Source organism: Liolophura sinensis, chromosome 6 (genome assembly GCF_032854445.1).
Source record: "Liolophura sinensis isolate JHLJ2023 chromosome 6, CUHK_Ljap_v2, whole genome shotgun sequence".
NCBI lineage: Eukaryota > Metazoa > Mollusca > Polyplacophora > Chitonida > Chitonidae > Liolophura > Liolophura sinensis.
The window spans coordinates 15,882,715-15,904,344 of NC_088300.1; the positions used below are offsets into that span (position 1 = coordinate 15,882,715).

The following is a 21,630-nucleotide window of genomic DNA, read 5'->3' on the forward strand; positions in this document are numbered from 1 at the left end:
CGTGTTGTGTCAACACTGTAATAATCTCTGCTCAATTTAATTTAGAACTCGTACATTTTCTATTCCAGTGCTCTCGTCTAACACCTTTATTTATTACAGGAAATGTACGAACTCGAAACTACAGGGTTTAGGATCTTACTTTAAACGCATGCGTATCATATAATGTGTAGATACTGATCTCTAATTGATGCCACGTACTCCTTTTAAGAAATTACTACGCTGTATATTGTCTTAACATAGAAGCAGTTTTGTATGAGTTGAAAATTGATTTTTATTAGTTTGCAATAAATGTCTAACAAAATGGTCGTCTGTGTAACGCAGTTACTCAGCAATGAGTTATATTCTTGTTTCAATATGGCGATCTACTTTGTTAGGCGGTGATATTTCCACCGGCCCACGTGGATGTTGCTCGGCTCTCCATCATTTACCGCGATCGGAACAGTAGTGTCATTCTGATGTTGATATTTGACCTGTTTACAATTGTTGAGGTGTAACTATCACACATCTTACACGGGTATGGCCCGTGTAACGACATTCTGGCTGTTTGTTTCGTTGGCATCTGTCATAACAACTTCATCAAAACAAAATGAGAGCGTGGGTGACCGATGTTTCTGCAAGGTAAGCTCATCATTTTTTTCATTAGGCCTAGGTTCACACATACGCCCTGCTGTAACGGGCACCACACCCTCCTGCAGGTTTTATTTTCTTTCCAAATTATTGTCATATATACAGTAGGCATTGTATTTTCTTTCCCATTGTATTGTAAGTGTAAATGTTAGCCTTTACTTTCCTGCTATATAGTTGTCATTTCAATTTACTCATAATGTACAGAAATGGTTAAAATGTAAATAATCACAATAATGTTATTGTCGTCATCAGTCATAACTTTTAGTCATGTTCACATTTGATTATACTCTGGATGTATATAGGTGACAAGAAAAGCTCTACATCTGTGCACATGTAGATTCACTCTAAAATAATAGAACACACCTAAGGCCACAGCAGGCACAGGCAGCCCCACATTTGGACTAAACTGATGTAAAGATGTATTAACATACCACGCAAACAATACTGATCAGCTTGGTACGGCATAACACTGTTAAATCTGATGCCAGCTCCACTTATAAAGCTAAAACCAGAGGACAGGTTGGGCACCTAATTTTTCACATTCATAACCTATGGAAACTGGTCACGAAAATTGATTTGTGTGTCAAATGCCTATGATTGTTGCACTGTGACTCCATGATGAATGATCAAGACTGCATTTTACAGCAGTGGTCCATATTGTTTATGTTTTTATTTTTATCTTTATGAAAATGAAATTTCAAAAAACTTCAGATGGTAAGATTTTGTATATACTTTTACTCAGATTTTAAATGGTCCCCTATTATTATTAGGGATGCGGATATTTGATGTATCGAACTCAGTGTGAGTCATATTGCAACACCTTGAAGCACATGTTTTTCCAAATGTATAATGTCAAGTTAGCAGAATGCCAGTATAGGTAGGAGCCAACAGATCTGATTTCATAATGAGATTACACTGTAGGCCAGCTATATATTGCAAAGGTCACACAATAGCATGAGTTTCTCCCAGTAAACAACTATTCCCTGACCATTGATGTTGTCGTTTCAAATCCAGCTATGGTTGATATGACTAAGATTTTAAGGCTAGAATTTTATCATGTACCCCCTGAGGTGTGATTGTGTCAAGATGTCAGAAGGACTTTGACCCATTTCCTACACCCAAAGCCATATTTCCTACACCCAGAGCCATATTTTTTTATTTATTTCATTGGTGTTTTACGTCGTACTCAAGAACATTTCACTTTTATCATTGCGACCAGTATTATGGTGCGATAAAAATGGACAGAGCCCAGGGAAAATCCACAACCATCTGAAGGTTGCTGGAAGATCTTCCCAAGGACGTCCGGAGAGGAAGCCAGCATGGCCATAAACCTGACCACAGTGAACTGAGAGAATTACAACGAAATAACGTTTTCTTGTTCTTAATTAGATATGTATGTGCAGACATCTTTTCACAAAATTTTATCAAGCATGAATAACTTCATGTGAATATCAAATGGGAGGCTATATTAAAGGGCATTGATATATGTAGTTGCATCCACCATTTTTAGTGTATACGTTATTGTAAATTTTTGCTGTGAAACTACATACAGTGTACATGTATGTGGTAGAATTTTAAAAACATAACAGATATTTGTTATGCCATACATGTACAATAGTATGTCATAATATTATAATATAATATTTTCATCTCTATGGGTAGTGTTTAGCCATGCTATCCTTGCAATATTGAGTCTTTTACCAAGGTACATTGTATTGTGTCCACTAATTGATCAGGCCATAATCTGCCTTCAGGGGCCGATATTTTCCTCCCACCATAATGCTGGCGGTCGTTGTTTAAGTGAAATATTCTTGAGTACGACATAAAAAACCAATGAAAAAAATAAATAAATTAATAGAAATCATTGCTCCCTGGTAGACTTTTTCCAAAATGTGGAGTTTTGCATTAAAATTTTACTAATTGTGAGCCCACTGTCCAGAAATCTGTGCATTATACCCTAGTGATATAAATATGGCAACATTGAGCCCATCCAGCTTTGAAATCCACAAGCTTGACATTCATTGCTGCGACTCATTAAACTGAAACGATATTTACCAAGAAGATTAAATTAGATACTTATCATTAATAGGTAGGGTAAGGGAAGTTAAGGTAAGGAAGTTTGGGGAAGTTAGTGGTAAGATTTAGGGACTTTCATTTAGACTGAAATGTCTCTGTCAAAGTGCATTCTGCTAATTCTTGATTGAGTTTTGATTGACCATAGTTGAGCACTGTTATAGTCCACTGTCCACATCAACATTGATTCGGGCAGGCACGGGTGAAGTCAGTGGCATGCATCACCACAAGTCTCTAGCAATACATGTAGTTATATTCTGCTACTTATAATGTAGTATTTGCGTAAACATTAGCGTACATAATGAAGGCCACATGTTGCATAGAGATCCATATCACAATCTTCATGATATAAATCGCCATCTGGTACACTTTAGTGAGCATTGAAGGTAAAGATTCATAGTATATAAAAGCCAGTAGATTTTTACAGCGCTTAGAACCATTTAGTATTTGGTGAACTGCTTTTTTGTAGAAATCTTCTTAAACGGTCAATATTAAAGTACTTGGTAGCATAGACCACACCCATACCTTGACAACTGTTCATACATGTATTGATCCTGTAGAAGATAAATGACCTTCCACAATGGATGTACTTCTCATGTTGAGAACTTTGCTGATGATACAACTATCCATTGTAGGACTGAAACTCAAATTGAAACAGTTTTGAACAAAAGCCTAAAAGCTGTGACTGTGTTGTATTAAAGTTCTGAAAATGAAATGTATTTAAACCCAGATAAAACAAAATTTATGTTAATAAGTTCTTGACAGCATCTCAGAAGGGTATAAAACAATGCGTTTAACAAAAAAATTGACTATTCAACTGAACAAGTCTCATTAATTAAATTGCTTGGTGTTTTCATAAATGAAACACTTACATGGCAAGATCATATTGATTTGATTTGCAAAAAAATTTCAAAAGTTCTTGGAATTTTAAGGCAGAACATGATTTATCTGGACTTGAAGACACAAAAAAACCTTTTTTCATAGCTACATTTTGATTACTGTAGTTCATTATGGGGAACTTGTCCACAGTCACTTATTGACAGATTATTTAAGCTTCCAAAAAGAACAGCTAAAATTATTTTGGGCTGTAAAATATATACCGGTACATCTCCAATTCTCCTACAATTACACTGGCTGATAATTTCTGATCACATCATATGTCTTATGATATGTTTTATTTTTAATCATTGGATGATGAATCACTACTATATCTAAAAGAATTGCTTGTTTAAAACACAGCAGTACACAATTCATTTCTTAGATTAACTGTTAATAACCTTCATATTGATAAGCATGACTCTAACTATTATAAAAATGGTTTTACGGTAGTGGGCTGTCAAGGTTGGAACAGTTTAAAATGTGTTATCAAAACAGTACCGTCACTTTCTGCTTTTAAGTCCCGTTATTTGAAAAATGATTTCAACCAATAAATTTATAAAAGCTGATATACATGTAGGTAGTGATGTATTATTGGCTGTTTTCATGTTTGAAAAAAATGGAATTGTTTATATTGTTAGTACTTGTTTAATGTTCCTGTATTGTGATAGAGTGCCTCTGGGAAGAGCAAATTGTTAAACTTGACAGGGCTACCCTTTTTTAAATCGTATGTGGGGAGGCCTGCCAACAACCCGCTGATGGTCGTGGGTTTCTCCCAGGCTGTGCCCTGTTTCCATATTAATGCTTTATATTACATATACATGGGTATGGTCATACATATGCCATGTATGGTCATACTGGGTGAATATGTACTACATGTACGTGTTTATTATTGTTGAACAAAACTATACACGGTTTGAAAAGATTTTCAAGTTTGTTTTCCATTGTATGAGAGGGCCTTAGGGTACAACACTGAGTGGATAAATTGGACAAAACTGTTTGGAAAATCAAAGCACCTCCCATAAACTTAAACTGTACATACTTCTGATTTAAAGGAATTCATATGGTAACAGCAGGCAGTGATGACGCGTACATGGTCTGATGTGCCAACTTGATGTTTCCAATATCTGATATGTGTTCATACATTTTATATTGTGTAGCTTCATAAAGGATTGTTAGTTTGAGGAACCAAAATCTATACACCTGGATATTAGCAAAATATGAGTAAACTGAAGCATTTTTTTTTTTATCCTCTCAGGATTTGTGGATTATTTTAGTTTATATAATAATATGGTAAATAACTTCAGATTTTTACCTATTACTAAGTTTGGCGTTTTGCCAAATTCTGGCAGCTCTATAGATCATAGAATGGTGTTTCAGGTTTGTTTGGAAGTTACATGTTTGATAATATCCAGCTTAAAAATGTTATGTTCAGCACCAAAAGTAATATTTTTATTTGCTTCAATATTTTGAGCAAAACTAAGGTCATTTAATGTGACCTAATTAATGCCTGGGTTTGAGAATAGAAGTGTGTTTAACATCCTATATTAAAGGTGAAATTTAATCTTTGCCACGTTTCACTGGTGATGGTCAGCGTGTGGAACAGGATTACTAATTTATTGGTGAATAAATGTCTTGTTCATGAGTGGCCGAGATATTAAACGTAGGTTTGAGGATTTCTGTTGACGTGGCAGACTCAGGTCAGTCCATGTAGCCAGGTATGATGTTAGGGAAGCTGGCCCAAAAGCTCTGGTAAAACAAACAGGTGGTTTACAACAGTCTACCTGCATGTATTGACTTTGTCATCTTCTCTTATCATAATGGGCTGTTTGTATGAAATTGCTCTGACAGGTGAAACAGTAGGATGTATGATCAATATGCATACATACCTGTGTGAGATGACAGGTAAACTTAGCAAACAGTTGTTGCCAGGGACGTAGTTCTTGGATACCCACTTTAAGTGGAAATCACTCAGAATCGGATTTGCATATCTACCTTTGATATCCGGTCTTAAGGAGAGGTTTTTCAGCATAAAATGTTAATGCTGTTGTGTCCCCATAGTTATCAGGTTCAGTTAAAAATATCCTCCTCGGGTGAAATTTTATGTGCTTTTCTGCACGTAGATGTACATGTGAAGTTTGCATTGTTGCACTGAATTTGATAACATCACACATACAACGCGTACTTGTACTTTTGTATTAACGTAACTTTGTATATGTATTTAGCTTGGCAAGTGTTAGGAAGTAAGTCAAGTCCTTGTTTTTAAGACGTGTGCAAATAGAAACACAATTTTCTCACAAATATTCATACTGGCTGGTGGATGTATATGTACACAATATATTGTCTTTTGTTGTTATTCATGTGAATATGACCAGCATACAGATCAGAAATTGATGTGAAATGGAGGCCTGCTTATCAATGGTTATTGGGGTTGTCTTTTTTGCAGGCCCTCAAACATTATATATGAAGATCTATCACTTAAGAATTTTTTTTGTCTTTTATTTTTCATTTATTACTGTAATTCTTCGACCTTTTCGCATTTTGAGAAGGTGTTTATTCAAGCATATTCTGGGGGCATTATTCTGTATTGACTTTATAATTTTTGTGATACCCTGAAACTGACCAATCTAACCAATGTTGTTTTCATTCCAAAATCAAAGTAAAAATGTGCATTAATTGTGCTGAATGTTTCTCTTTCATGTGTGAAAAGGTTGAGGAATTAGGGTAGTTAGCTATTGTCAAGCCTTTTCTCTGATATATCACATCAACAGTGTTTGTTTGAATTGTTTTGATGTTTAATTGTGCATCTGTCAGCATTTTTATGGAAAAGATTCTAGGCTATAGACCAGTGTTTGTTTGCAGTTGACAGGTGAGGTTGATGACTGCTCCTGTAAAGTGGAGACTTTAGACACACTCAACAATAACAAACTTTACCCCATCCTCAAGAGCCTCCTGGAGAAAGATTACTTCAGGTATTTTCAGGTCTGTACATCAAGTCTGTTATTCTTCCTTTGTGTTTTTCATCATTAGTTTTAAATGAATCATTGGAAAAGGAAGGAGGCATAAGAAAAATGAGTTTTTATTACAATGCTGTGTGTGGTAAGTGGGTGTTTCACTGGGGACTTGGTCAGCCTGGCATAGTCTTGTCAACATGCTTTCAAAGAGTTACAGAGATACTCTGCAAAATGTACCGTCCCAGTGGATTACAAGATTTTAATTTATGCATCCTTTGGAATGAAATATGGTGATAAAATTTTGGTAACGCAGTAGTGAAAGTGTGGCTAAAACAGCAGAATTCTACATCTTCAGATTGCCTTATTTCTTGGATTTTAGGTTCAGTTTTATTTGATTGGATATTCTAATACGGGTTTGTTATGTTTGTGTTTGGGAGGCCTTCTGTGGCACCCTTTAATGTGAGCTATTAGAAAGTTGTAAAATTTCTCTTGAGTGACTAGAAGTGAGTGTAAATGACCTAGACCTAGGAGCTGATATTCCAAGTCGTGAAGTTTTGTTCTCACTGTGAGATGGCTGAGGTGCTGCCAGTGTAGCAATAAAAACCCATCTTTATTTTATTGATTCGTGAAGCTTACATGTTGTATGTGCTTATGGATTGTGGGTGGCCTAACAGAAAGAATTTATGAATTTGTAACCACTAAGATCTTTGTTGACCTGCAGCATTTCAGTCTTTATGTTTTTGGCTTATTTGAGCAAGGCTTAAATAAAATACTTCTCATATCATAGTAAATATGTATACTTTTATTTTACTGTGTAGTTAATTGTGTCAAAATCATTATGGCATTATTTAGCGTTGTGTGTTGGAATTAAAGTAAAAGAAAGCTGAAATATGAAGTAAGGTTCGTCATATAGACAACTGAAAACTGTGCATAATTTTATTTTTTTATGAGTTTTGAAAGGCATTCAAACATTTGAATACTATTGTTGGCTTTATGAGCAATAGTACTGAAGATATCTAGGAATTCTGACGTCACATCTTTGTTGTTCACCAGAAGGAAGTAATTTTTGGTAAAATTATTTCAGTAATTGTTTACTCATGGGTATAAAGAGTTATTCCAAAATTCAATGTTGAGATTAGAGTTGGAAGAAATTTCTGTGACTTCAGAGTTCCTAAACTCTGATAGTATGGTCCATAAAGCCCACCTTACAATTCAAATGTTTGAATGCCTTAAACTCCTTTCACAAAAATCTAAAAAAGTGAATGAAAGTATATTTATGCATAGTTTTAAGCAGTCTATTTAGTGATGCCCAATTCGATTTTTAGGGGTCTTTTCCTTTAAAAAATTATACGGAGTGCCTATTGCTTTCTGGTGTTGCTTGACAGTGGGTGAATAGTTTCTCTGTATTTATAGAAAAATAATTGTCAAAATTAAAAAAAAAACTCTGTTATATTTCAAGCTTTTTTGATCAACCTCTTCATTAGGATTCCTACCAGGTCATGTCAGTTTTTACATGTTGTCCTCTAATTCTGACAGGTGAACCTAAATAAGGGATGTCCGTTCTGGACAGATGACAGTAGATGTGCTCTCAAGGACTGCCACGTCTCCAAGTGTCCAGAGGTGAGTCCTCACCTAGCCAATAGCAAACAACATGTCTGACATGGCTCATCATAAGACATCTGCTTATTTGCCAAAGCTGTTAAAACATGGAGCAAAAAGTGATGATTTAAATGTCAAGGGTGCTCACAAATATACAAAACACAGATCTGGCTGTTTATATTCTACAGAAAGTAATTACTAGGAATATTTGACATTTAAGGTATACAGAACAGACAGCCACTTACCGGCAGAGCGGATAAAGTCAATATTAATTATGCATGATGACAAAGACGAGGTAATTGTGTATAACCATGACGCCTACCGTGTACATACTACTGTGCACTCTGTCTAAAACATGAAGGTACATGTGTGCTTGATGATCAGCCATGTATATACATATACATGTAGAAAGATTATGTTGTAAGTTCAGTGTAACAAAGCTGTGGATCTTTATACATTTGTTGAGATACCCTGAATTTTCTTACTTTATGACCCTTATGGACAGCCTTACCCTATAGGAACTTACAGAAAAAAGGGAAGGTATTATCCCGCATGTTTTTAAGACAAATAAAACCTGTTATCGTTAACACTTGACTCCTGACATTGCACTTAAACTCCCAGCTGCAGCCCATGTGTATTGCCGATGGAGTATTCACTGTAAAACCAGTTGATACACCAGACATAAAAAGCAGATGATCAAGCCTTACCTGTAGATCATTAATTTTAGCTGGTATCAGAATGTCTGATTATAAACTCTCTGGCACCACGAGGTCCAGTCTGCCCTTTTCTCATCTGTTCCACATAATTCCATATTGTTTATTAGCAATTCCAGGTGGCTTTTTTTTCATTTTAAATAAATTAAGTGTCTTTATTGGTGCTTGAGTGCTTTGAAAATCATATACATGTAATAGTGAAGATTGTCATTTAACTCAGTGTTAAGCATGTTGTCAGCCATGTTCTTAATGAAATCTTGATACATTCTGTTGTTGAGCATTGTGTTTACGGTTTCAATGACCCCTGTAATGTAGGATTGGTTTTATCTTTGTGTTTTATGGGATTTCTTTGGGGGTTGTGATTATTATACTTCTGTATTTACAAATTTTTGCAGGAAAAAATCCCTGAAGGTTTGAAGGGAAAAGGAAATCAGAATGGCCATACTGACACGGGAAAAGTGGACGCTGGCAAAGTGAGGTTAAAATAAATATGGCTAAGGGCTTGAGAGTTTACCTGTCAACCTGTGTTATTTTCTTTATTGTACTTGTTATTAATTTTTAGGAGTAACATTTTCTTATGCTAAAATTCATTCTCTGAACATTAAATGGTTTCTTAGGAAGTCTGGACAGCTTCTAAAGTATCTGAGGTAGTTCATCAGTCACATTTCTTTTTTAAAATTTCCTTCCATTTTGATAAGTTACATTTTTTTCTTTTGGAAAATTTCTTCACAGTTAATAAATGTGTATTCAACTTTCCAATATTCTCATCATGGATATTGGCTGGTCAGCATTCTAATCTAAACTGTCTGGTATTAAAACCTACACAGAAAAGCATTTCCCCTTATGTTTGCAGTACTCAGAGGCAGCTCAGATTACTGGAGATTGCGAAGAAGAGAGGAAACTGGGAGCCCTTAACAAAACTATCAGGTAATTGTAAATTTAAATATTCTTAGCACCTGCTATAAAATATTTCTAATGCCATCAGTTTACCAAATACTTACTTTGTTGGCTCACAAAGATAAAGTGTCACTCTCGGTGCAGCAGACTGGCACTTCACCAAAGAATTTTGAGTGCATAAATGAAGTTAATCTACGTTGTTATAGCCGTAGCTACCCACGCAGGTCATAATGTTTGTCAGGTACCTGGACAACATAGTTTTAGCCAGGATGGTGTCTCAGTGTCTGTAAAGTGGCCATTTATTTACAAAATTAATATGGGAAAGATGGCAAAAAGAGGAGGAAATTGGAAATGAGATAAGGGCTCTGTCTCGTTTCCTGTATCTGTAACCCCACATGTAAGGGCTGTCATATGAGAGAAATGTGTTAAGAGTTGAATCAATAAATCAAATACTGCAACAAGGAAAAAAAGTGTAACTACCTATTTTCAGAAGAAGAAAAAAATGTCTGTTACCAAGCCCTTGTACAAAATTGTAAGACCTGGATCCTAACAATGTTAAACAAATCTGTCTTAGGGGCAGGACGGTTTAGTATTAAGTACACAAATGTCCTGGCAAAGAGCAAAACCATCAAACCCTTAGTGCTCTGTGTAAAGAGATGCTTGTAAATAAGACTGCCATCTACACCTGACTTGTGTTTATTTTAAGATGTAGAAGTATATTCATCAAGTAACTAGATCAATCTGCACACATGCAGCTTCAAGTTAAACATGGAAGATTTACAGAATGGGCGGTGAGGCCATGTTTGGTAATGGTTTCCTTCATCTGGTTCAAGACATGCATGTAATTCTTGTCAAAGTTGCGGTGGTGCACCAAGTGCTTCTTAGGGTGATTGTTCTTCAGAAGCTGAAAATACTGATGGTGTGCACACTTTTAAATTGAGTATAATTTCCAAATTTAGCAAGGTATTTTGTGCAGAAGACAAGGGTGGACAACTCAGGATATGACTTTTAGAAAATTTGGAACAGTTTTGGGTGCTAGACTGCATTTGTCCGCAGAAGATGTCCACTCGGTGCAACGTTGTGAATGGTCTTCTATCATCAGAGGAAGAGAAAACTTACATGAGTTTTTTCTTATTCTCTCACATGTTAATGCATGTTCAATAAGTCTCATGGGTAGGGGAGGAATTGGGGTGGGCTGTTGGCTGGCTAAGAGGTGAAATGGGTTCTCTCAGTTAACCAATTTCTTTCTGATCATCAAGGTCCTTGGCTCAGAACTTTACATCTGGAAGTTTATGAGGTTTATTTACCATTTATTTCAAATCTGACTGCTGTTTTGAATGTGACAGTCTTAACTCTTGCATTTAACAAGATAAGAATTAAAAAATTAAATATACAATATTAATAGAAACCGTGGACACACTGATTTTTATACGCCCCCTGCCATTAGTCAAGGTGTATTATGTTATAGCGATTCTGTCCATATCTGCGTTCTGGCTATATCTCCAATTGTTTCCTGTGGAGAGTTTTAATTTTTGGTGAATACATACATACATCCACAGTTGTCATGTAACCAGATAGCCATTTTCCTTATATATACTATATAAATAGACATGATTTTGTTTCTGGCTACAACTCCAACTGTTTTCCCTCATGAAAGTTTTCAGTTTTGGTGGACACATTTTCCACTAGGGTGGTTTTTATGGTAACCACATACCTGTCATCAACACCCATGAAGATTCTCAGCAGTTATACACACCACAATGCTGACGGTATTCTTTTATAAATTTCGAACAAATGCATTTGTTGGAGCGTATGTTGTGTTCACCTGAACTCTTGTTGTTTATAGTATATTATCTCAAGAGAGTTTCGAATACCAGTACATATTTAATTTATATTGATGGGTAAAAACTAGTTGAATGTGGATTTTCAACTGCATTTTAATGAAAAGATTAATAAGTAAATAAATTGTGTTCTTTCCACTGAAACCCGCATCAGTTTCCGCAACTCTGAAAAACTGGTTTGAAGCTCCCTGGAATATTTGAATAATATAAATCTTTTACACTTTATTTCAGTTCTCACTCTTGCACAACAGATAATTGTTTTTATTTCTTAGGTCTTAAATAATGTACCCTAATTCTTTTAATTTTGGGGAATATTGCTCTTCCTTGTTTAGCCAGTACGTACTAATTGTAACAGGATTACACAGTTTTTGGTTTATTTTGTTATTCATCTAATGAACAACTTACCCATATCTTTACATTTCTGAACAAAAACAAAACTTGGAGAAAAGTAGTACACTATTCTCTATCTCTCTCAACCCCCCCCCCCCCACCCGCCTTTCTTCTGTATCCTTTTCTTTTTTTATCTCTTATCTCACCTTGGTTAACCTGTAATACAGTATTTTCTCTCTCTCACACCCTTTTCTATCTTTCTCTGTCTTTGTCTCTTATCTCTTTCTTATCTCTGATCTTACCTTGGTTAATCTGTAGAATTATTTTAATAGTGTATATATCTCTGTGTCATTCAGTCATTTATGTTCTGTATTAACTGTTTAGGTCATGGAACTATGTGTACTGTGGAGAATAGTTCGGAATTCAGTTTGTATTAAAAACACATAGGTTTTAATATTGAGTGTGTTAAGTTCACTCATGTCGAATTCAGTCAAGTTACTAAATTTTGTGAGCTCTGCTGGCTGGGTTCACTTGTAAATTGAAACCGATGATCCTGTGGAAGCCATGAGGACACAAGTTCAAATCCAGCCCCTGTTGGTTTTCCTTTGTTTCTGTGTTAGGATAGTTTTGGTGGAGTTACTTTTTGAAGAAACCATACAAAATAAACTAATACATGCATTTATGTCAGTTCAAAGTGATAATTATTTAGCATTTCTCGAAATTACATAAGGTATATTGGCAATGTTGTCTTATCCTTTCAGTAATGAGAGTATGGAGGCATTCAAAGACTGGACGAAGTATGATGATGCTCAAGAGACATTTTGTGAGATTGATGGTAAGTCACATCTCTTCTTTCCTACGGCTACTTGTGTGGATAATTGATATCATGTTGATTATTAGATTGTAAAGGAATGTCTGGAAAATGATGTTGGTCACTATTTTCAGTTCATAAAGAGAGTTGGAATGTTGTAACTATTTCATTACTGTGTACCATGGAAAACCATACATTGTGTTTTGTCATTTGCATGTGCATTGTTCAGTCATGCTGTATACATTAAACAGCTTGTGCATGTAGGCCTATGTAGTCTCCGATGCACACTGGCCTGTCAGGTGCTTGTCATGATGGCCTAAAAGAAGACAGAGCAGAAGGCTGACGTAATGAACTTTGGCCAAATGATATTTTATCAGTAATCCACGTGCACTTCTGACAATGTTGTTGCTGTTGTTGTTGTAGATGAGTCGTCCAATGAGCTGCAGTATGTAGATCTACTGTTAAATCCGGAGCGATACACAGGCTACAAAGGGGCTTCCCTCATCGCATATGGAATAGTGTCCTACAATGAGAACTGCTTCAAGTGAGTCAGTTGATCAGATCTTTGTGCGGTACAGAAAAGACAAAATTTTTCAACCAGTTCTTTAGAAATGTTCTAAGCTAAAATGGAACCAGTTTGCTCTGATGCAAATCTGCAGCCGTCCTGCCCTGAGAGGTGCACATATAGATGCAGTCATGTCATTGTACCCTCATGAAATCTGTTATCATCCAAACTGGGGACTGACAATTGTTGATGTACATGTGTTCACCACATACAGTTCAGAAAATTTGTAGGAACTTCGCGTGTTATGAGACTCATTGCATATATTTTATGTTTTTGGGTTTTAGGTGATATTGAGTAAATCCATAATGTCACCCAGCTATGATCACTTAAAAATTTGTACTTTTGAAGTAAATACTTGGAAGTTAATGAGTGGAAAGATTCATTAAGCCGAGAAAGTTTGTCCAACTTAAATGTTCAATTTTAACACTAACCTTAGACTTAAGTGTTCACTATTAGTATACAATAGCTGTGTATTGATCCATGCATCCTTTGTGTCCCTTAGGCCTGACCATCAGGACTTCAGCCAGGGATACCTGCCCCATCCTGTCCCAAGAGGTAAGTTATCTGTCAAATTGCTATGGCTGTGGGTTGGTGGATCAACCTAGAGACTTAAGCAGAGTGATAAACTTGTAATCGACAATGCGGTACAATCTGTCAGAAACGCCTGGCAGTGTATGATAGGAAATTGTAAAGTGTTTGTGGATAGAAGGGGTAAGGACTGGTATTCAGTGGAATAAAAATTTTATTTCATCAAATTTTGCTTGTGTCTTATATGGAGGTTTTGGGGAGAAGCATATGGTTGCATGTCTGAGTTGTGTTTTTCCTTGGTGAATGGTTAAGCCTAAATGTTTTACACATAAAAGTCGAAGGTAGATGTCTACTGCACCTGTGGGGTTATTTAGTGAAAGGGAACAAGTCGACTTGTACTATGCCTGCTCATAGTGTGTAATTTGTTATGCCTTCATGTTAAGTTCAAATGACGTGCAAATCATATTAAGTAGAGATGTTCCTGTTTAATTTCTAGAAGATAAATACTGCAGATAACACATAGTGAACATGGCTTTAGCAGTATTACTTCTTACTCAGGAAAGATTCACGTTCAAAAATATTGTGTGTATTGCGTTTCATATTGTGGGTTGTATGGTGCATTCAGATTTGTTATCATGTTTTGATAAATTTTACCATATTCCTGAATCAACGTTCACGCCCTACATGTTTTTTTTCTTTGGATGTGGTGGACTAATTTGCATATATGTCCTTTTTTGCCCTAAACAGGTTCATCTGATGAAGGTAACGGTCTGTGATAGCTCAGGTCTATTCCTCACTATTAAACAGTATGTGTGTGTTTGCAATGAAAGAAACAAAAGGAAACTTTCACCTGTGGGAAGTTTCATATACTGAATGCTCTTTTGGTTTCTACACACCAAGCTGCACTGCTCTTCTTTAGTCTGATTTCTACTAGACACTACATAAATCTCAACTGCAAACTAAGTTGTCATTTGAATGTCAGAACATGGCAAGCCGTGTAGTACAGTTTTTACTAGCTGCGGCACAGTGCAACACGATGTTGCCTTAGTGGAAATTGTATTACACAGTTAGTAACCTACCATTTGATTGACATGTTGGTATCCAGTTGAGATTATAATGGGAATGATCTAGGGGAAATAGATATTTCCAACTGGTTCATGGCATGATAACTTCATGATTATGCTGTGTGCATCTTCTATCCTGTCAGGAACGTATATGGTGAACTAAATCTACTGCTGTCTTGTCTGTAACTGTCCAAGCCTAATCCTGTATCACTCTTGTATACTATAATCATGTTTCTATCTCTGCTGCATGTCTGATATACGTTATTCGTGAATAGTATGTATAATATATTCATAATAAACTGTCCGCTTTGGGGCCAGTCCAGGACCCAGGGTCAATCCTGGGTAGGGTAACCTCTAAGGCCTTAAAAGAGGAAGTTAAATCTTCCTCGCTTGGGGTTCAGCATGAAGGGAATAGTGCAACGACTGGTTGACCCGTACTAGTATAATGGCTTGGGTGGGGCAGCTTACTTGCCTTAAGTAAATCATCTCGGAGAAGCATCACTCAGTGGACTTTACAGTCATTGTTTATGGGGAAAATTCCTGAGTACAGCATTAAAACAAGTCATTTATAAAAAATAAATTAGCATCATTTGTATCATATATCTTGTAAGAAGTATTGTGACTGTTCATCAGAACCCATGTCTTATGTGTCAAAAGGATGCCTACATCTCACATCTCGGTACCCTAAATGACCCAAACTTTCGTCCATGAATGTTGATGATTTTTCGAGATTCTGAAAAATCCATTGATTTAATTAGAAAGGTGTTTTGAGGTTTGTTTGGAAGGTAGGATGATGTCCTACTAGGAAAATGCAAGTTTCAGCATAAAAATAATGTTTTATAGCATTTATTTGCCTCTAAAAAACGCACTTCTTTAGTAGAAAATTTAGATCATTTAGGGTCATTCTAAAGGCTCCTTTAGTGCATAAATTATATTACTGTAGATACTTAATTGGCATCTTTAAATGCATGTCACTTAACAGTACCAAAATGTCTCCAATCACACAAAGGGAACTGTATAGGGCAAGTGTCTCACAAAGTGGTCCTGTGGATCAGGGAAGCAAGTAGCAAATGGATGAGAGTTAAATATCAGGATGCCAAAAAACTTAGTTTGTTGAAATGGTGTACATGTAAATTTAATGACCTATTTAGTTTAAGTTTTATGTTTTCATTGAAAGTTGTTTGTTTTACTTTAACTAAATTTATTCATGATGCTGGCTTTGAGTAGATCATGTCCAGGGTTTAACAGTGTATTAGTAGGTGTTTTGATACCGAACTCTGAGAATGATTTGCTGTTGTTTTGAGACACATTGTTTTCTGCAAGAATTATTCTGCCTCTAAAATAACAGTTTTTTTTTATTTCTGACATACTTTGTGAATTATAACAAACATGATGTTCAAAATTTTAATTCATAAGTTGTATTACAACTGCCTGTTTATATGTGAAAAGAAATGCAAAGGCTTTCAGGTTCTGTTTTGTTCTGCTGAGTAACTGTTACTTATAATTTATCATGTACATGTAAAACTTGATTTGGTTTTGTGTCAGTAGTGAAGATATCCTATGAGAATTGCAATATGATCATAAGAAATGTCATTGTAAATGTTTTGTAAATGTTTTATGACATACTAAAAACTGTTGTCGGCGACATCATGATAAATAGTTGTCAAAGTCATTATTCTTTAAACCAAATGTAAGATCAATTCTTTTGTTGTATTTGAACAGGCATGTGTTTGGAGAAGAGAGCTTTTTATCGTCTGATTTCTGGCCTCCACACCAGCATTAATATCCACCTGTGTGCAAAGTACCTATTACCCGGTAAGCCCTAGATTCTTCACGTGCTTGCATGTGCTACTAGTGTTGTCCATTAGTGTTCTAAATACATAGACCAGTACACTTCATTTATTCCCTACCAGTACTGATGGTGACTACAGGTTTACACTTCACCTGTCAGTCTGTTTGTCCATCACAAATCATTTTTCCAGACTTGTTTTTCTAAACAGCTAATTGAATTTAAGATTGGTATTTGGCTTCAGCATAACAGGTTACAGGTCAATTTCATGTTTCAAGCTGGTTTGTCCTTTTTTGTGAATAATTTTAGATGTTTTCATCTCCATATTGAACTTTTTGGATATTTCTTTCAAGGCATTTTGATAATCTGAATTGAAATTTCATACATGGCTTTACCAAGCCAAGTTGCATCTTTTTATGCTCTTTCATCCATTTTCAACAAAATAATGTCAGTTTTTGCTCCGTTTTGGACTTTCACATACATGTAGCTGTTATTTTGACTACTCAACCCATGAGGGAACATATATGGAGCACTGGCAAATCAGATATATGTATATGTATACATTTATGAGTGTACAAGCAGCCCTTTGTAAAAATGGTAAGACCAATATTGTCCATGGAATAGAAATATTCATTCAAGGTTACGTGGGTTTACCACTTTCTCCCGAGGGATATTTTAAACATGCACTTAGTTTCATGTGTGTAAAATATTGCTGATGTGGTATTAAACCTCATTGTTACAACTTGCAGACAAGACTGGTTATGGAACCTCAACTTGGGGACACAATGTAAAGGAATTTCAGAAGAGATTTGACCCAAAGAAAAATCCACATGGCCCTCAGTGGTTAAAAAACCTCTACTTTACATACTTGGTAGAGTTACGGGCCTTGGCAAAGGCTGCTCCCTACTTATTAGAGGTAAGAATAATAAAATCCTTATTTGCCTCGATGTTGAGCAGCATTATGCAAAACTGCCGTTGAAAGGTGGGTGACAGGTCATTAAATTTTCCTTTTTAAAATCAAATACTTTATTGCCAAAAGATAGAAAAATGATGCATGTAATCTGTGCCAGGAATCAATTTTGAATTTGTCAAAATTTGAGTATAATATTTTGTAGTGATAGATGTGTCATTGTTTCAGACATTTTAGATATTCACAATGTAAAAATCTAAGCATGTTAAAGTGTCTGATTTAAAATATTTAGTTGAGTAAATATTGACTTTTTGTTACATTTGACTGTCTTCCCAAATATCACTGCAGCATGTTGATGATAATGTTACCATGCTTTTGTTTCTAAATCCTGTAGGAAAACTTTTACACGGGTAACAAAGAAGACGATATAGATGTGAAAAATGGTGTGAGAGAAGTTCTAACAATTGCCAAGTAAGCTGTGGAGTAATCTTGAAATTATATACTGTATTTGACTGAAAATTTCACCCTCAGAAGTTGCATTTGTAAGGCAAATAAAAGGCTTGAACTTTTACAGCTGGTGCCAAAACTTACATTTTTCAGTAGCGTACCTTCCAATAATACCTCAAAACGCCTTTTCAAAATCAAAACAACTCATGAAATTTTAATTGAAGTAGAATCATCGTATATATTACCTATACTTCATAATGTATATATGAAATGAAAGGGCTGTTGTGCCTAGAATTCTTCTCAGAACAAATGGTTGTGTGATGTGGTTTGTTACTCTTGCATAAACTTAACCTTGGTGGTGTTGTCACTGTCGTTCAGTACATGGTGTATTTCATTGTCTTTATAAAAATGACAATTGTAATATGTTTCTGAATTGAGCTCATGATGTTTTTTTTTGTGGTTTATAGGTCTTTCAATGACCATTTTGATGAAAGTAAACTATTTAAAGGAGATGCTAGCATGGCTTCAACATTAAAGGTAAAATGCTTCTGTGTCTGTTTAGAGTCTTCTTTAATAGTAGATTTTTTTGTACATGGTTTTGGGGCCTCGCTGGCTCAGGTAGTTCAAGCAGTAGATCGCTCCAACTGTCAGACCCAGGATGAGCGAGCTCTTCATGTTTCTGCTGCAGTCGAGAGGTGTGTGAACTACTTGGCAAAGGTCAGTGATTCACTTTGGGCGTTTTGGTTTCCTCCACCCATAAACCAGAGTGTCGTCCAGTAAAATGAAATAATGTTCACTAAGGCATTTAACACTAATTAATAGATCAGTCACTCTATATGGAACAGTCGCACATTTACATGTTTGGTAATATTTCATTGAAGTATATTATTTCAAAAATCATAGTGTGTGGGTATAAAGGCATTACTATGCATGAATCCCCAAGACAAAGTATTCTTGTGTTGACTTTATTTCCAGTTCTTGTGTTGACTGTTTTCAATTTTTTTCTTGCAGAAAGAGTTTCGTGAACATTTTCGTAACATTTCTCGTATCATGGATTGTGTTGGATGTGACAAGTGCAGGTTATGGGGAAAACTGCAGGTAAGGAAACAAGTCAACAAGTGACATACTTGAGAAATTATTTTTGTTTTACACCTTAAGAGATGCCTGTTTTTTTTGTTTTTTTTTCATAATCTCCAGAATACCACAGTTCTGTATTAATTAGTGAAACATATGTCAACACTTATGTTGAATTCATTATATGTCTTTCACAAACAAGTGGTAACATGTTTTCTGTCTGTTTACTAAAGAATTTAACTTACTGGTATTGGTTAAGCTCTGTTTTAATTTGTTACACAGTGTTAGAGTAAAATTATTTCATGGGGCTTCAGTGGCAAAGGGGTTAGCGTGCGAGCGCAGCGTAATGATCCAGGAGTCTCTCACCAATGCGGTTGCTGTGAGTTCAAGTCCAGCTCATGCTGGCTTCCTCTCTGGTCGTACGTGGGAAGGTCTTGCAGCAGCCTGCAAATGGTCGTGGGTTTCCTCTGGGCCCTGCCCGGTTTCCACCCACCATAATGCTGGCTGCCGTTGTATGAGTGAAATATTCTTGAGTATGGTGTAAAACACCAATCAAATAAAAAAATAAATTAGATTTTCATAGTCTTATTTTAGCACACCAGTTTTAATTGATTTCTCATCACAGTAGATGGTACATTTAAACTCCAGAGGGCTGTGTCTTGAGTAGTGTTTTGCCTGTCGTAAGTACCAAGTCTACTCACTGTGTATTGTACGTGATCAGTACAGGTAGCATTTTGACTCGCTCATATGTGCTCTCTGCCTGTGTCAGACAATCACTCACAGCTTACTATGTATGGAGAAAGGAGACTCTGCAGCAAAATATTGTCTGTCAGTTTAGCACACAGCTTAATATGAGTGTAATGGTACTATCATGTTACCTGAGGTACAAAAAAAGCTTCAGATGCAACCACCAACATTCACACTGCAGCACAGAGCACTGATTAGCTCTGTCATTTGATTTGCTCTGTAATGCCATCTTTCTGTTCTGGGCCCACTTGCACAAAACTTGAGTAAATTGGACAATGTACCACTCAATAACTTTTCTTGCCTTCATTTTCAAAAGAGTTCTAAATCATAATGATTCAGCAGCTGGCAACAACAACATGTGAAAAAATGTTAGTATGTATCTTTTTTAGACAATTACAGTGCACATTTTTGCAAACCGAGTCCAAAAGTACTAACTAAAAGTCTATCTAACGCAAGTATTTGGGCTTAACATTAATTTTGGGGTGATTGTATATTTACATCAGAGTTAACCCGATTGTAATTTTTGGTAGTAACTTACAACTATTATAGCTTACAATGCCTTCGTGCAAGAGGGTGTCAGTTGTAAGCTAGGGCTACAGTCAAGATTTTAGTGATTTACAATCATCTTAGGCTTAACATTCCTTTGTGCCAGTGGCCCCTGTATAAGAGGCGAATGTTTTGTGTGCAATCCATACAGAAGGCAGTCAGTGTTTACTGAGAGAATGCATATGTTGTTACATTTGTAACTTGTTAACTGTTGAGCTACCACACTGGACACCATGTCTGTATCATGAGACAGACGAGAGTGCGTGCAATCATGTATGAGGTGAGTATAGGCAACAATAACACTTTATCTGTTTGTATGACAGGTGCAGGGGATGGGAACCGCCCTAAAGATCCTCTTCTCTGGGAACAGTGTCGGTCCAAACTCAATTGTCTCACCGCTTCACAAGGAATCCTTCCAATTGAGGAGGACAGAGATTGTCTCGTTGTTTAATGCCTTTGGCAGGTGAGAATTTCATACTGCTGCAGAACTACTTGTGTATCTACGCTCTCTATTAGATATGTATTCATTAGGCTTTCTGCCAATGTAAGAGGTGTCGGCCGTTTTTTTTTTGTTTACAAAATTTAGTGATAACATGATTTGCATTTTATTTATGTTAATTTAAATTTCAGCAGTTTATTACATATAAAGGTAATATTTTTAGTAGCATTATACTTATACGTGATCTGCTTGAAATGAGAATATAATTTTTGTGGTAACTGAGCTTAATGAAAAATTTGCTTATTTTTTCTTTTGTAAGCTCTGTTAAATCAGTAATATTGCTCTTGTTTTACAGGTTATCCAGTAGCATCAAGAACTTAAAACATTTCAGGACATTGCTGCAGTAACACATACTCATATACATTTTCTTTATGATTTGTTATGCAAGAGAGTGTTGTCATAGGTATCAGAGAAAGCAGAAGTTTTCATGGGCTGAGATCTACATGTCTGTTAAAGTCAACTGTGTTAACACTCCACACCTAATACTGCTGGGAAACTCTTTTCAACAAGCATAAATGTTTCTTCATCTGATTTACAAGTGAAAGCAGATGTCTCCCTGTTAATCTAATGTTTACCAAATGCTGAGAACGTAACCAGAGTGTAGTAATACTGTTGTTCTTTTGATAATTCTTTGACTGATATTCTCATAACTTATGTAGTCTCCACAGCTGAAGTCTGCAATCATTAACAAATTTTTATAATTCAAAGCCGATAGAAGAAAGTGTGAATGTATGCTCAGT

At 35.9% G+C, this 21,630-nt stretch overlaps 1 protein-coding gene across 1 annotated transcript; it reads left to right on the forward strand.

Moving 5' to 3' along the window:
• The first annotated feature begins 427 nt into the window (after positions 1-427).
• On the forward strand, positions 428-21,237 carry LOC135466943 (ERO1-like protein beta). The gene is made up of 16 exons (XM_064744698.1): positions 428-618; positions 6,439-6,558; positions 8,067-8,150; positions 9,238-9,315; positions 9,696-9,769; positions 12,672-12,745; positions 13,145-13,265; positions 13,789-13,841; positions 14,562-14,576; positions 16,601-16,693; positions 17,417-17,583; positions 17,972-18,048; positions 18,492-18,561; positions 19,036-19,122; positions 20,715-20,854; positions 21,186-21,237. Exons 1-16 carry the CDS (start codon positions 517-519, stop codon positions 21,235-21,237), a joined length of 1,407 nt encoding a protein of 468 aa, XP_064600768.1. The 5' UTR covers positions 428-516.
• The last annotated feature ends 393 nt before the right edge of the window (positions 21,238-21,630 follow it).

Coding starts and splice junctions, on each gene's coding strand:
- LOC135466943 (XM_064744698.1), top strand. CDS start 517: ATGGCCCGTGTAACGACATTCTGGCTGTTTGTTTCGTTGGCATCTGTC. Junction 13,266..13,788: donor TACAATGAGAACTGCTTCAA/GTGAGTCAGTTG, acceptor TGTGTCCCTTAG/GCCTGACCATCAGGACTTCA. Junction 18,562..19,035: donor GCATGGCTTCAACATTAAAG/GTAAAATGCTTC, acceptor TTTTTCTTGCAG/AAAGAGTTTCGTGAACATTT.